The following is a 12,701-nucleotide window of genomic DNA, read 5'->3' as shown; positions in this document are numbered from 1 at the left end:
GAGAAAAGCTAAAGAGATAAACAAGATAGGGCTGGTGTTGGGGGTAAAAATTCTGTCTTTTTCTTAGTGGCTGAAGAAATGTTCACTCACTAGGAACTTTTTTTTTTTTTTTGAGTCTGTGCTGCTTGTACAAGACTAGATCATTAGAGATGCAGAGGCATTCCCAAAGAGCATATGTCTGGTAATATATTAAAAAATGTATAGAAGAGCAACATATCAAGTGCCAAAGGAACAGGGCAAGTGGTCAATACTACAAAAATTCAGAAAGAAAATACAAATCAAAGTTAAGGCAGTGAGTGAAGGGGTGGTCTTTAAAAAGGTAAAGCTGAGATAAAATGAGGTGGTGTTGGGGAGAACTGTCTACATAGGGGCAGGACACAAAACAGTTAAAGGTCCAGTAGCAGGAAAACACTTCCACTGAAAATTATTAAGCATTTAATATGTCTTTTCATTTGTCACTTATTACAGGGAAAAAAATATGAAGTATGACTCAATCTCTGCCTCAAGGAGTTTAAACTAGATGAGAGACAAGACAGGCCACAAGAAGGGACAGTTCGTGGTTCAGCTATCAATTCGGAAAAAAAACAATTCTGCACAGGGCTTGGGTAAAAAACAGGCGGCGGAACAAATGAGACTAAGGTTTCAAACTCAGATGTGTGCCACAAAAGAGCACTGTGACCTTGTGCAAGTCACAGGACACAAGTGACTTGGGTCTTTCTATAAAAATGGCTTGCTAAGGTCCAACAAGACTCTCTGTTGTGGGGAGGATGAAGTCATTGCGGTGAAAGGGCTTGATATGGGTGTCTGAGTTTCCACCCTTTCTGCCCTCCTCTTTTTCCTACAGTAGGGTAAGATGTGGGGGATGCTAGTGAGAGCAACAAGGGAATCCTAAAGGAAGGCAACTTCCTCCCGCCCTTTGTCCGCTCCGCACTCCCCCAGCTCTCGACTTCGGTTCTGGGCGAGTCACTGTGGAAGTGGGGTGAGGGCACAGAAGTGGGGAGGGAGGATCTACTAACTGTAAACAGACATCATCAGGAGTTCAGATCGTTCAGATCGTCTGGCCACCGGATTTCCTTGCCATACGGAAGCCACCCCACCCACACCCTGTCCTCAGTTTCCCTAGCTGTGTAATGGGGATACACTCTCTCCCCTTCCCGCTATCTGCCTGACCTAACAGCGTGAGAAAGACGAGAAGGAACCCCCAGTTGCTGGCCTCCAGACCCATCAGGTCCTCCTCCCACTTTGGCTTTGGCCTTTTGTACCGGCCCCACGTGACCTGCCCGGCCGGCTCTTCCCTCCTGTCCCGCCCCGCCCTCCGGCCTTTCCCGGCTCTCGGCGCAGCTCTTCCCGCTCCTCGCCCGCCACCCTTCGCGCTTCCCCTTCTCCCTCCCCCTCGCCTACCTCCCAGGCTGTTCCCGCTCCCTCCCCAGGCAGTCGTTCCCTCGCGACGCTTCCCCTCCCCCCGCGGCTGTTCCGCCGCCTCGCCTCCCCTCCCCCCGGCCGGAGCTCACTGTCTCCAAGATGGCGGCCGTGTCAGTTTGGGGCATCTCCGCGGTCCGGCCCGGGGCCCCGGGATCCCGGTTCTCTTCCCCCCCGGTAAGTAGCCGAGGAGCCACCGGCGAGCGTCCCTGGCCGTCGAGCCCGAGGCTGAGCCGCTCTGGGGCCCGCTTCGCCGCTTCGCGGGGTCGGCGGGCCGCTGCAGGCCCCGTCGCGGCCTGCGCCGCCTCCCGCTGCTCTGCGCCAGGCCTCGGGCTGGGGCGCCGAGGCCGCCCCCTCGCGCCCGGCCGGCGCCCGGCTCCCCCCACCCCGCGCCAGCGCGCCGCCCGCCTGCCCGGCTCTCGCGGGCCCTACACCCCTGCCGCCCGTCCGCCCTCCCGCTCGCCGGGCCCAGCCCCGGGGAGCCGGCGGGTGGGCGGGCGGCGAGCGGCCCAGGCCGCGGAGCCTCGGGCTGGGCTGTGCCGGCGAGCCCGCTCTCCCTCGGGGGCGCGCCCACCGCCCCGGCCCCACCTGCGCCCGGCTGCTCGCCGCCCCAAGCCGGCCGCGGCTCCCTCTGCCCGCGCTCCCGGGCGCTCGCTCTCCGGCTCCGGCCGGGTTCGCGGAGATCCGAGCGGGGCCGAGGCGGCAAGTGGGGGTGACAGGCTGGCGGGTGTTGTGGTGCGGAGGAGGCAGCACGTGTGGTGTTGTGTCTGTCGGGCTGTCAGCCCCTGTGCTGGGAGGGGAGGCGGCGGGCTGCCTGTCAACCTTCGGCCGGTTTGGCCGGGAGCTGGGGGACCTGTCAGGCTCCTGGGGCAGCCTGCGTGCCACAGACGCCTCCTTTGAACCGGCCTCTGTGGAGCTTAGGATTTGGAGGAGCTGGGAAGGGGAGATCCATTGCTCTTAACTCTTTCACGTGATTTCATTGTTAACTTACTCCTCGGGTTCTGTTTCCATCTAATGGGAACCGCGGAGCTCCCCGCTGGCAAGCTGCGGGGCTGTGCTGTTTCAAGTTTTTAAAGTTTCTCGCTCTTTAAAAAGAGAGCGCGAAGATGTGTTTGGGGGTGGGGAATGGAGACCGGGGAAGGACTGTCGGAAGCAAGTTGCACTTTCTCTCCAGCCGCTGGTGTACTTTCAGAGAGTTACAGCTCACGTCTGCAGGCGCTTTACTTTCGGGAGACCTGGAGACGCGTGAAGACCCTGGCCGGAGAGACAAGGAGTAGCTGTCATTCGTTTACCTGCGAGCAGAATCAGTTAGGACGTTCGCAGCCTCTTAAACTCAGATTGGAGCCTCTCGTTTAGTTTAGCCTTGATGTCTGCATAATGAACGTTCTTGGAGTAATAATACTATGATTTCTGTCCTCTCGAGACTCTCACCAAAATGAAGCATAGCTCTCTCAGGGGGGCTTCTTTTTAGTCAGCTAATTTAAAAATAAATCTTGGCTCAGGTTTGAGTGTTTACTTCAGTCTTTTTTTCCCTATTAGAGTTAATAGGATTGTAGCTTTCCTGATATCTCTTAGTTTTCCTTTTGATCTTAATGTCAGTCTTAATAATTGCTGCGGGAGCCATTTTTCTGTCATTGTTTATGTTGTAATGTAAATGCCCTTCAGAATAAGAGCAGACGTTCTAAAAAAACATACATTATATTTATTTTTTGGAAGCAAAGAAGTTAATTTGATTCAGAATTCATTATTTTGGTGATTTTCAAAAAGACCTGTTTCTGCCAAATTCTTTTGTTTGAAAGAATATTGACTTTGATCCTGGAGAGGAAATGTATTTATGTGCTTGTGTTTCACTCATTAATGTACATTTCAGGTCAGCAATCTTGAATCTGTGAACTCTCTTTAAACCTGCCAACAGGCAATATAGTACATTTGATATGTAGTGTGTGCATTTTTGAACCCAGTGATTCTGGGCATTTCTCACTTCTAGTTTCTCTCTCTGTAGCTTGGTTATGAACGTTTTGGCAGTTTCTCCCTTCAGTTTATTGAATATTAGTATTTTAGTTCAGTTTAGGACAAGCTGTCAGCATGTAATTCTTAAAATTTGAATGAATTTGGATTTTAAAATTCTGAAGGACTTTTCTTACTTGACTTTCAATATTATTTTTGTTTCCATTTGGAATGTTTACAGTAATATTGTACATACAGTATGAACTTGATCTGTGTAAATTGCATATTTTGTTTCTTATATAAACTAGTTAAAATTTTCTCAATGGTTTTTTTGCCTAATTGACTGTTTTTATGCAGTTTGAATGTCTGGAATTTTGAAAGATGAAAGATTCACTCTTACTTTCATTGCAGGATTCTTTCTACTAATCCAGATACTTGTTGAAGTGCTGAATAGGTTCTTGGGGAAAGATGTCAAGGAAGAGTTTCAGTTCATAGACTGGTGAGCAGAGATTGTGGAGTACAGTATAGTGAGCACCCTCCTGCTAAGTTGTAGCCTAAGGTCATTCATCATGTATCTCATCTTGTTTCCTCTTTGTATCCTAATTATTCATCTTTTTTTTTTTTTCCCTTTTTTACCCCAATGGTTCACATACATAATTGTTTTTGGAATGTTGATAGAAACTTGTTAAAACAAGTAAACACTTGGTATTTGATTATTTTTAAAGACTAGGATGTCTCAGTTACAGCTTATTTATGAAATGGGACTTGATAGAAAACTGACCTTGTTTGTTTTTCAGGCATAAGATGCACGTTTTTCTGCTGGGAAGGAGATGTTCTTGAGTTCTAACAACTTTATGAAGAGACCCATGTGTGGTGCTATTGAGAAGTTTATTGGGAAATTTAAAGACATTTCAAATAACAGGTTGTTTTGGTTTCTAAAGTGAAAGTGGGGAGGCTCTCTGTTTTGTGAAAGGAGAAAGGACTCAGGCCAGAAAACTTGTATGCTATGGTTAACTGGTTCCCAGCCTCCGAGAATGTTGTTTTCCATGGTGTAAAACTTACTCAGCATCAGGATAAGGGATAACGACTCTATGGATATACAGAATCCTTCACCATGGTAAAACTCGCTAACCCGCTGTATACGGAGTGGATTTTGGAGGCCATCAAAAAAGTGAAGAAGCAAAAACAGCGTCCTTCAGAAGAAAGGATATGCAATGCAGTGTCTTCATCCCATGGCTTGGATCGTAAAACTGTTTTAGAACAATTGGAGTTGAGTGTTAAAGATGGAACAATTTTAAAAGTCTCCAATAAAGGACTCAATTCCTATAAAGATCCTGATAATCCTGGGCGAATAGCACTTCCTAAACCCCGAAACCATGGAAAATTGGATAATAAACAAAATGTAGATTGGAATAAACTGATCAAGCGGGCAGTTGAGGGCTTGGCAGAGTCCAGTGGCTCAACTTTGAAAAGCATTGAACGTTTTTTGAAAGGTCAGAAGGATGTGTCTGCATTATTCGGAGGCAGTGCTGCCTCTGGCTTTCACCAGCAGTTACGATTGGCTATTAAACGAGCCGTTGGCCACGGCAGACTCCTTAAAGATGGACCTCTTTATCGGCTCAACACTAAAGCAACCAGTGTGGATGGGAAAGAGAGTTGTGAGTCTCTTTCCTCTTTACCTCCAGTGTCACTCCTTCCACATGAAAAGGATAAGGTAAGGGTGGCATATGTATCAGTGCTCATAGAGCTGATGATAATAGCATGCTACAAACTTACATTTCTAAGAAGTTATATAGGAGTTACCTTCAGGTTTTGGGTTTGGGGACTCATGGAATGATCACTTCTGATTTTTTATTGGTGAGTTGTTAGAATTCATAGCTACCAGTTGTCCTTATATTTAGAAATATTTGACACCTGAGTGTACCTAAAAGAACAGATTTAGATAAGAATTTAACAGTTAGAACATATTTAGATAAGCATGCAACTTTGAGGCTGTTGTAAGTTCTTATAATATCTTATACCTGGAAGTTGAGCAATTCTGAATGTTGGAGGCTTGGTTGAAATAAGCTGGTGACTCTAAGAAACTCTTTTCCTTTTTTTCTTTTTGTTGCACATTATCATTAGGCAGGAGTGAGACTGATTCTCCTGACCCATAGTAGTAGCTAAGGATTTTCCTCAGTTCGTTATTTCTGTTGTATTCTAACTTTCTGTCATGTAATCTTTGTATAGGATGAAGTCTTAAGTGTTATTGTTTATGGTAGGTGTAACTGCATGGGTCAGGAATAAAGTATCCTTTATTCCCAGAGTTCTGTGGAGTTGTGAGTTTTGATACACAGTGACATACCTTACTGTGTTCTGTATGTCATGCTGTTGTTTTGTGCAGTTGAAAGTACACTAAGAAACAGCAAAATTTGGCCCTTAAATAGATATTGGGGAATGAGAATTTTGTTAGTGGTTTTTTTTTTACATTGACGTAGTGTCTTAGCTGTAAATTTATTTCAGGTGTTCTGAATGTAGTTCTGGGGAGAGTGGTAGTACTGATGCACACTAGTACTCAGTATAGTCAAATAATCTGTGTCTTGCCTAAGACCAGGGAAGCTACTTGTAGGATGAGGAGATTGTGAAGTTAACATTGAATGTATTTAAAAATATTTGAGATTCAATCTAAATTTATTGCAGTTAATAGCCCACCTATAGATTTTTGTTTAAATAGCTATTGAAAATAAACAGTATTTTTCTTTGATGGAGTTTTTAGAGATCTATTTTAGGGTGGTTTTCCCTGTGAACTTTGAAATAGAAATATTATCTTACTGTTATTACCCTTGAAATGATTCTGATAGAATGGTTCTTTTCATTTGAGCATTTATTAAAAGTGTGGTATTAAAAATTCAAGCTGGCCAAGTAACCAAAATGCTTTATTCTGTAGTTCAGTCCTATAGAACTCCTACTGTAAGAACTGTTTCTTGATCCCATGTGGCTAAAGTTAAAAGAAGTACAATGATTGATTCCTGAAATTGTTACCAAATGATCTATAGGTTAAACTACATGGAAACAGGAAATAATTTATAGTTTATAATGAATTTAGTGTTCTATCTGTGAGTATTATATATATTATAAATTCTTGTTAGAACACCTGGGTGCTTGCTTTTATTATAGTTTCCCTTGCTTGAATTAGATATTTCAATTTATAAGAATATTAGTCCTACATAAAATGACAGTTTTGCCTATTTTTAAAAAGTAGCTAATACAGTACACTATAGAATGGATCTGAGTCCTATCACCCTAGGATTTTACTTTTGAAAGGGACCTTGAGAGCCATCTAACCAACAATTCTTGGCAGCTGATATGAGACCTACATTTAAAAAAAGTTTAATCCAGTAGAGATTTGCTGGTTTACTTTGGTTAGAAATATCTTTTTGGTTACGTAACTGTAATATATAGTGTTATTAACCAAAGTATCTAAATGTGAGTATACATTTAGGAAAATTGAGTTTCATTGAATGGAGACTTCTATATATGTGTGCTGGTTTGAATTGAAAACTAATTTTATAATTTCTGTGAAATTAGAGTTGGTGAGATCGCCTATATGTTTTTTAAATAGTCTTATTTTCAGTAGTGATTTTCCTCAGTGCTTCCCCCAAGGATAGGAAAAACTCACATTCCAAATGATAATACAGTGAGGAATTATTCCTTCTCTGAACAGATTATATATTTACTCTTTACATTGTTTTTTTAATCTACTTTCTTTCCTCTTTTTAAAATCGATTGGTTTGCTATTGTGAACCTAGGTATTCTGAAAAAAAAAAAAAAATAGAGTGTGTTCGACAGTGATGGAGAAAGAAGAGTGTAGGTGGGGAGTAGTTTAACTTTTAGGCCTTAATTAATTTAGCAAATAGGTATTGAGCACCTACTGGGGGCCAGACACTCTCCTTAGAACCCACATGGCATTATTTCAAGTTCCTCTTTATTTTCATCTATATCAATTTTAACTTTTATTTCTTTGGGATAGCAAACTTTGGAAGGAACTGTAGAACTGTATGTTAGATTATCAACAACTGAGTGGTTTTGCTACTTCTGTTGGGATCAGCTATGTAGAAACAACTGTATTTTTAAGAGTTTGTGAACACACTTAAAGTTACATGGGATACTGTGATGTAAATGTTTTATCCATGTTGTAAGGGAAATTTCTGAGCTAGCTTTAGTGTTGTGGTACTTTATGATGAATTTGGATAACTTGATGTGTTTACTATGTGCCTGGCATTACTTTAAAGCTGTACATATATTAACTTTTTAAATTCGCATACAACTCAATGAAGTAGGTACCGTTATCTGAACAGGTGAAGAAACTGAGGCATAAAAGAGGTTTAGTAATTTCTCCAGGTCACAGGGATATTAGTGGCAAAGCTAGGATTTGAACTTGGGTAGTCTGGCTCCAGTCTTTATAATAGCTATACCTGCTGCCTCTTGGGAGTTGTTACATATAATTCCTGTCACTGCCGTTAAGTACACAATTGTGAATGTTCTTGTTGTTAACTTCATAGCACATTCTTTAATTACATTATTATGTTTTATGCAATTTTATATTTTTAATATTTTTATATTATATTATTATTGTTATATTATAGCTATATTACATTCTCTAATTATATTATCTATCCTTATTTCCCCTTACCTCCACCCCTTCATGGTTTGTGTCTCTTTTTCTCTATCATAGACTGGATTTTAAAACTGGCTTTGAACCAGTGAAAAGAATGTATCAGAAACCAGAGATTATGAAAAACCTAGTTTTGTATACCTGAAGTCCATAAAAAAATTGTTTTGTCTCCATGGTACTTTGTTTTATTTTTTTTTTCTTGAGGATAATGTCTGTGCTTATTTTCATTTTATCTGTTACTAAAGTTTCTTGATTTTCAGCCTGGGGTTTGTTGCATGGCTGTATTAGAGTGCTTTTCATTTGGGGGTTCAGAGTGTTGCTTTCCCTTTAATTATGGCATATAGGTGAGGGTGATAGTGTGAAACTGGCTTAAATAAGATTTGGCCCCTTGCAAATTTCTTCCCTTTTGAAATACAGATTTTACTCTAGGATAATTTGTTCATTTGTTTGATTTATTCATACTCATTTGGGAAACATTTAAGATGCCTACCATAACAATGAATTTAAGATTTAGGTCTTGTTGAGGATTAAAGCCGAGAGAGGTGAAATTTTTTTGGGATTCTTTTTTAGTTTATAAACTGTAACTTTTAGTTTTTCACATTCATTGTTGTTCAGAACAATTAAGTGTTGTCAATCCCAGAGAAATAATGAGCTGTTTCTTGTTTGAGGCTGTATTATTTGAGATTGTGATGATCTGTATCTTTCGACACGGTGTCTTGGAAGGAACCTTTTCAGGAATAATTTTCACCTTGATTTCAAACTTCTCTGGGTTCATTTTAACACAGAAAAATGTTCTTGAATATATATAGCTTATGTTCCATATTACTAATCCAGAAACCTATACTCTTGTGATAATCAGCCACATCATTAAAGTGTTACTCTGTTGAGTAGTGTTGTGGAACAGAATTATAATTTGTCAAAGCATTACAGTTGGAAAGGGTAGAGAAAGTATTGTCAACTAATGTTATTGTTTAGTTTATTACCCACCTAGGTACCCTGGAGGAGAAAGATCAAGTGATAAATTTATAGCCTTTTAAAATAAGTTCTATCTCAATACAGTAAACTTTTAGTAAAGTCCAAATTATTTTGTTACTGGAATTTGACATTTTAAATTCACAGAATAAGTGGAGCTTTGATGTAGAGATGAGAATTTGAATGGAAATATGTTTTCAGGTTACTGAGTTAAGAATAATAAAGTTTTGATTTTGCTATTTGGAAATGGCCTTTGTAGTAAAATTGATGCTACATCATTTTTTTTGGTGACTCTAAATGTTGTGGGCCTGGAGGAGAAGCTGGCTAGAGATAAAAATTTGTTACTAACAAGTTATTGAGGTGGATTAAATATAATTAGGAATTGACTTTGTCTCAGTAGACTTATTCTTATTTAAAAACTCCAGAATTTTAAAAATAACTCAGGCAGAGATATATTTGTAATGCAATACAGTCAACTATGCAGGCAATTTTTGGTCTTCTGTTTAGCTTATGAACTGTGTGTGTTTTGGTTCATTTTCAGCCCATGACACACGCTGAAAGAAAATTTGAGCTACTGAAGCAAACCTTTGGTTTGTCATTGCTAATCAAAGCTTCTATACCCAGCCAATGCACGCAACCTAGTTATTGACACTATATCCACTTTCGAATAACCCTTGTACTTTTGACAGTAGCACTTACTTGGACTGACTACTAATAAATTGATGAAATAAAGGGAAGAAATTAATTAAGATGCCAGATACTATAAATTGCTTTGGGAATAGGGATCTAGAGGATGTAACCATCTTGACCTTTCTTTGCCCTTTATCAGTAGGCCAAGGGAACTTAAGCAGTTGCTTATAGAAACCTATTAATAGCTAACATTTGTTAAGGGCTAACAATTTGTGGAGTACTGTTCAGAGTGCTTTAACATGTTTTCTTATTGAAGTCTCAGAGAATTTTACATGGTTAAATTTTATAGGTGTAGTATATTTATATAATAGCTATTTAATAACATTTAATAATACAGGTTTTCATTATGGTTTCTCATAAAACACCAAATAGAAAATGAATGTATGCAAAATGTATTATCTTATCCATGCTTTTATTTAGTTCATCCTGACACACAGGCCAGTACTTTTTTACATTACACTTATCTTTAATACTGTGAAAGCACATAGATAATAGGACTTTTTCTCTTCCTATGTGGAATATTGGAGAAAGTATATTTTCTACACTGACTTGGATTTTAGCTATATAAGAGAACTGAATCTGGTTGCCAGGTTGGTTAAAATAGAATTGTTTTTGGTTTTTTTTTTTAATTTTTCGTGAACTGGCAAGTGTTAAAATTATAATAGCAAATATTTTTGGTGTTCTGATTTAAACATTTTCAAAGAAACAAATGAATTTTTTCGTGTAGTGATTAAGAGCCTCCTTTGGTAAAGTTGTTTACCAGTTGGCTACTCATGGGTGGAGTCCGTTCACAAAGGATCTGCTGCAGATGAATTAGACCTGTAGTGAGTTCACCCTTCTGCTTTTCCCAGCTGGAGCAGGATTAGGACTCATTGAGCTGCAGCTGGTTCCCAGGAAAATCTAGGCTGTTTTTTCTGGTGTTTTCCTTTGACAGGAAAGTCATAGTTCCCAACAGATGGCTTTCATCAGCACTGTACATAACTCTGTAAATTCAAGTCCAAAGAATTACTTTCAACTTCATTAGGGAACAGGTGAAGAAACAGTTTGTAGAATGGCACTATTTGGTTAAGGGTTGAAATTAAGCATGGAGATTATAGTAGTGTAGCATTTAGATTTGCAGAATGCTATTGTAGGTCAAAATAGTTTTTAAGGCCAGCAATTAAAAAAAGAAAAAGACCTGCTAAGGAAAAGTAAATTTGGCTGTGGTGTTGAGTAAGGTATATTTTATAATTGGATTATATTATGTTTACAAAGTATAGATAAATTCTTTGAAAAAAGATTTGAATCTTACACATTATATAGAATTTTGAATAAGTAGCAGTCTTGGTAACAGTGTTTCTAATCATATTTCACAAATAGAGAAATTGAGGTCCCAAGAGACTTGAGTATCACATAGTAAGCTAATCTGGGAGAAAGTGGTCAGACCCTTCTCAGTTCTTTGCTTTTCATCATTAAGTGTAGTACTGCTTAAAAGTATTAGAGAGCAATGAATATAAAATAATGTATTGCTTAATGGGAACCATAGAATAAACCCTGGTCTAGAGAATTTTGGTGGTTTTTATAACCACAAATATGTAAATCAGCTTGTTTCAGTGTTGCAACGTTCTTGAAAGTAGAAACAGTTTTTTAAATTTTTTTTGGAAAAGATTGCTTTCTTATGGCTGTAATTAGAAGAGTTAGAAAGTTGTATTTTTTTTTAGCTAAATATTAGAACATGTTGATACCTTAGTGCTGGAAGGGAAAGTTAATACTCCTTGAATTTGGGGGGGAAAAAAAAAGGTCTGCTTATAATTAAGTCTGATTTTCAGAAAGTCTATATAACATAGACCTCTGAAGGACTTGGATAATTGCTTAGAACTTAAAAAATTTAGGAATGAGGGGCACTGGGTGGCTCAGTCGGTTAAGTGTCTGCTTTCAGCTCAGGTCATGATCCCATCTGGGATGGAGCCCTGTGATGGGCTCCCTACTCAGCGGGAGCCTGAGTCTCTCCTGCCCCTGCTCCTGTGCTCTTTCTCTCTCACTGACTCTCTCAAATAATAAACAAAATCTTAAAAAAAAAAAAATTAGGACTGAGAGAGAAAGGTACCAGCCTTTCTATTAAGTAATGAACTAATTCTTATCAAAGACATCAGGTATGGGGAGATAAAAATGTAGGGTCTATGATTCATTGTTATTTATATACAGAGTCCTGTTTCTGGGTGATTTATAATAGTAAACCTTAAGAAAAGGTAGCAGATAATAGATTATATTTGTCTTTTTTTGGTCATTGTGACAATTCATCTTTGCATTACTTTTACTTTGTGGTAAAATTTAGCAACTACATTAGAATAATGGCAAAAAAAAAGGTTAAGATTGGGAACAGTTATTTATAAAATGATTGGGTGTTTTAAGATTATTGGTAAATGATGTAGAAAGAAAATCTGGAAGCTAAAAAGCTTAAAATCTTTGTGTGAAAGAAGACAGCTGATTCTTTGCCATTTACCTTTTGTGCAGAAGAGGTAGATTCTGGGGGTGGGAGGTGTTATCATGCTTATATTATAGGCCGCTTTTTCCTCCAGGGAGTGGTGAACTGTAGTTGACCTGGAAAGCTGCTGTTAAGTGTTGGTTTTCAGTTCTTTCTGCTTAGTAGAGTACAGGTTTTTCTTTCTTCTTCATTGGCCATAGTGAAGCATTTAACTCCCAAGTTTTCTAGAACGTGTAACAGAACCCTTAGAAACATTATTACATTTTTGTGTGTGCGTTAAGTGTGGTGCTGTGCTTTAAGATGGTTTTTCAACTTTTCTATTGAGGGCATCTTCAGATACCTGATTTAGGATTTAGAGCCTCTTTTTATCTTTTTCTTGCTTTAGTTATTTCATTTCTTCTCATGCCAGTCAATTTTTCTTTAAATTCATAACATAAATCTAAAGTCCTGTTCTTTCTTTTTTTTTTTTTTAAAGATTTTTTTATTTATTTATTTGACAGAGAGAAATCACAAGTAGATGGAGAGGCAGGTAGAGAGAGAGAGAGGGAAGCAGGC

General features: G+C 39.4%; 1 protein-coding gene across 3 annotated transcripts in view; it reads left to right on the top strand.

Moving 5' to 3' along the window:
- Positions 1-1,508: 1,508 nt before the first annotated feature.
- The window catches only part of KAT6A (lysine acetyltransferase 6A), a 112,526-nt gene continuing 101,333 nt past the window's right edge, over positions 1,509-12,701 (top strand). For 2 of the 3 annotated variants that reach the window (XM_059384374.1, XM_059384372.1), the window contains exons 1-2: positions 1,509-1,596; positions 4,164-5,080. In XM_059384374.1, the coding sequence (XP_059240357.1) occupies positions 4,481-5,080 (600 nt within the window). In that variant the 5' untranslated portion in view covers positions 1,509-1,596; positions 4,164-4,480. Of the gene's footprint in view, positions 1,597-3,777; positions 3,866-4,163; positions 5,081-12,701 lie in introns of all 3 variants that reach the window. The other variant, XM_059384373.1, reaches the window with a different exon arrangement.

The sequence above is a fragment of the Mustela nigripes genome, chromosome 18 (genome assembly GCF_022355385.1).
Source record: "Mustela nigripes isolate SB6536 chromosome 18, MUSNIG.SB6536, whole genome shotgun sequence".
Taxonomy (NCBI): domain Eukaryota; kingdom Metazoa; phylum Chordata; class Mammalia; order Carnivora; family Mustelidae; genus Mustela; species Mustela nigripes.
Note: the sequence above shows the minus strand (reverse complement) of the source record. Positions and strands in the feature narration are given on the sequence as shown.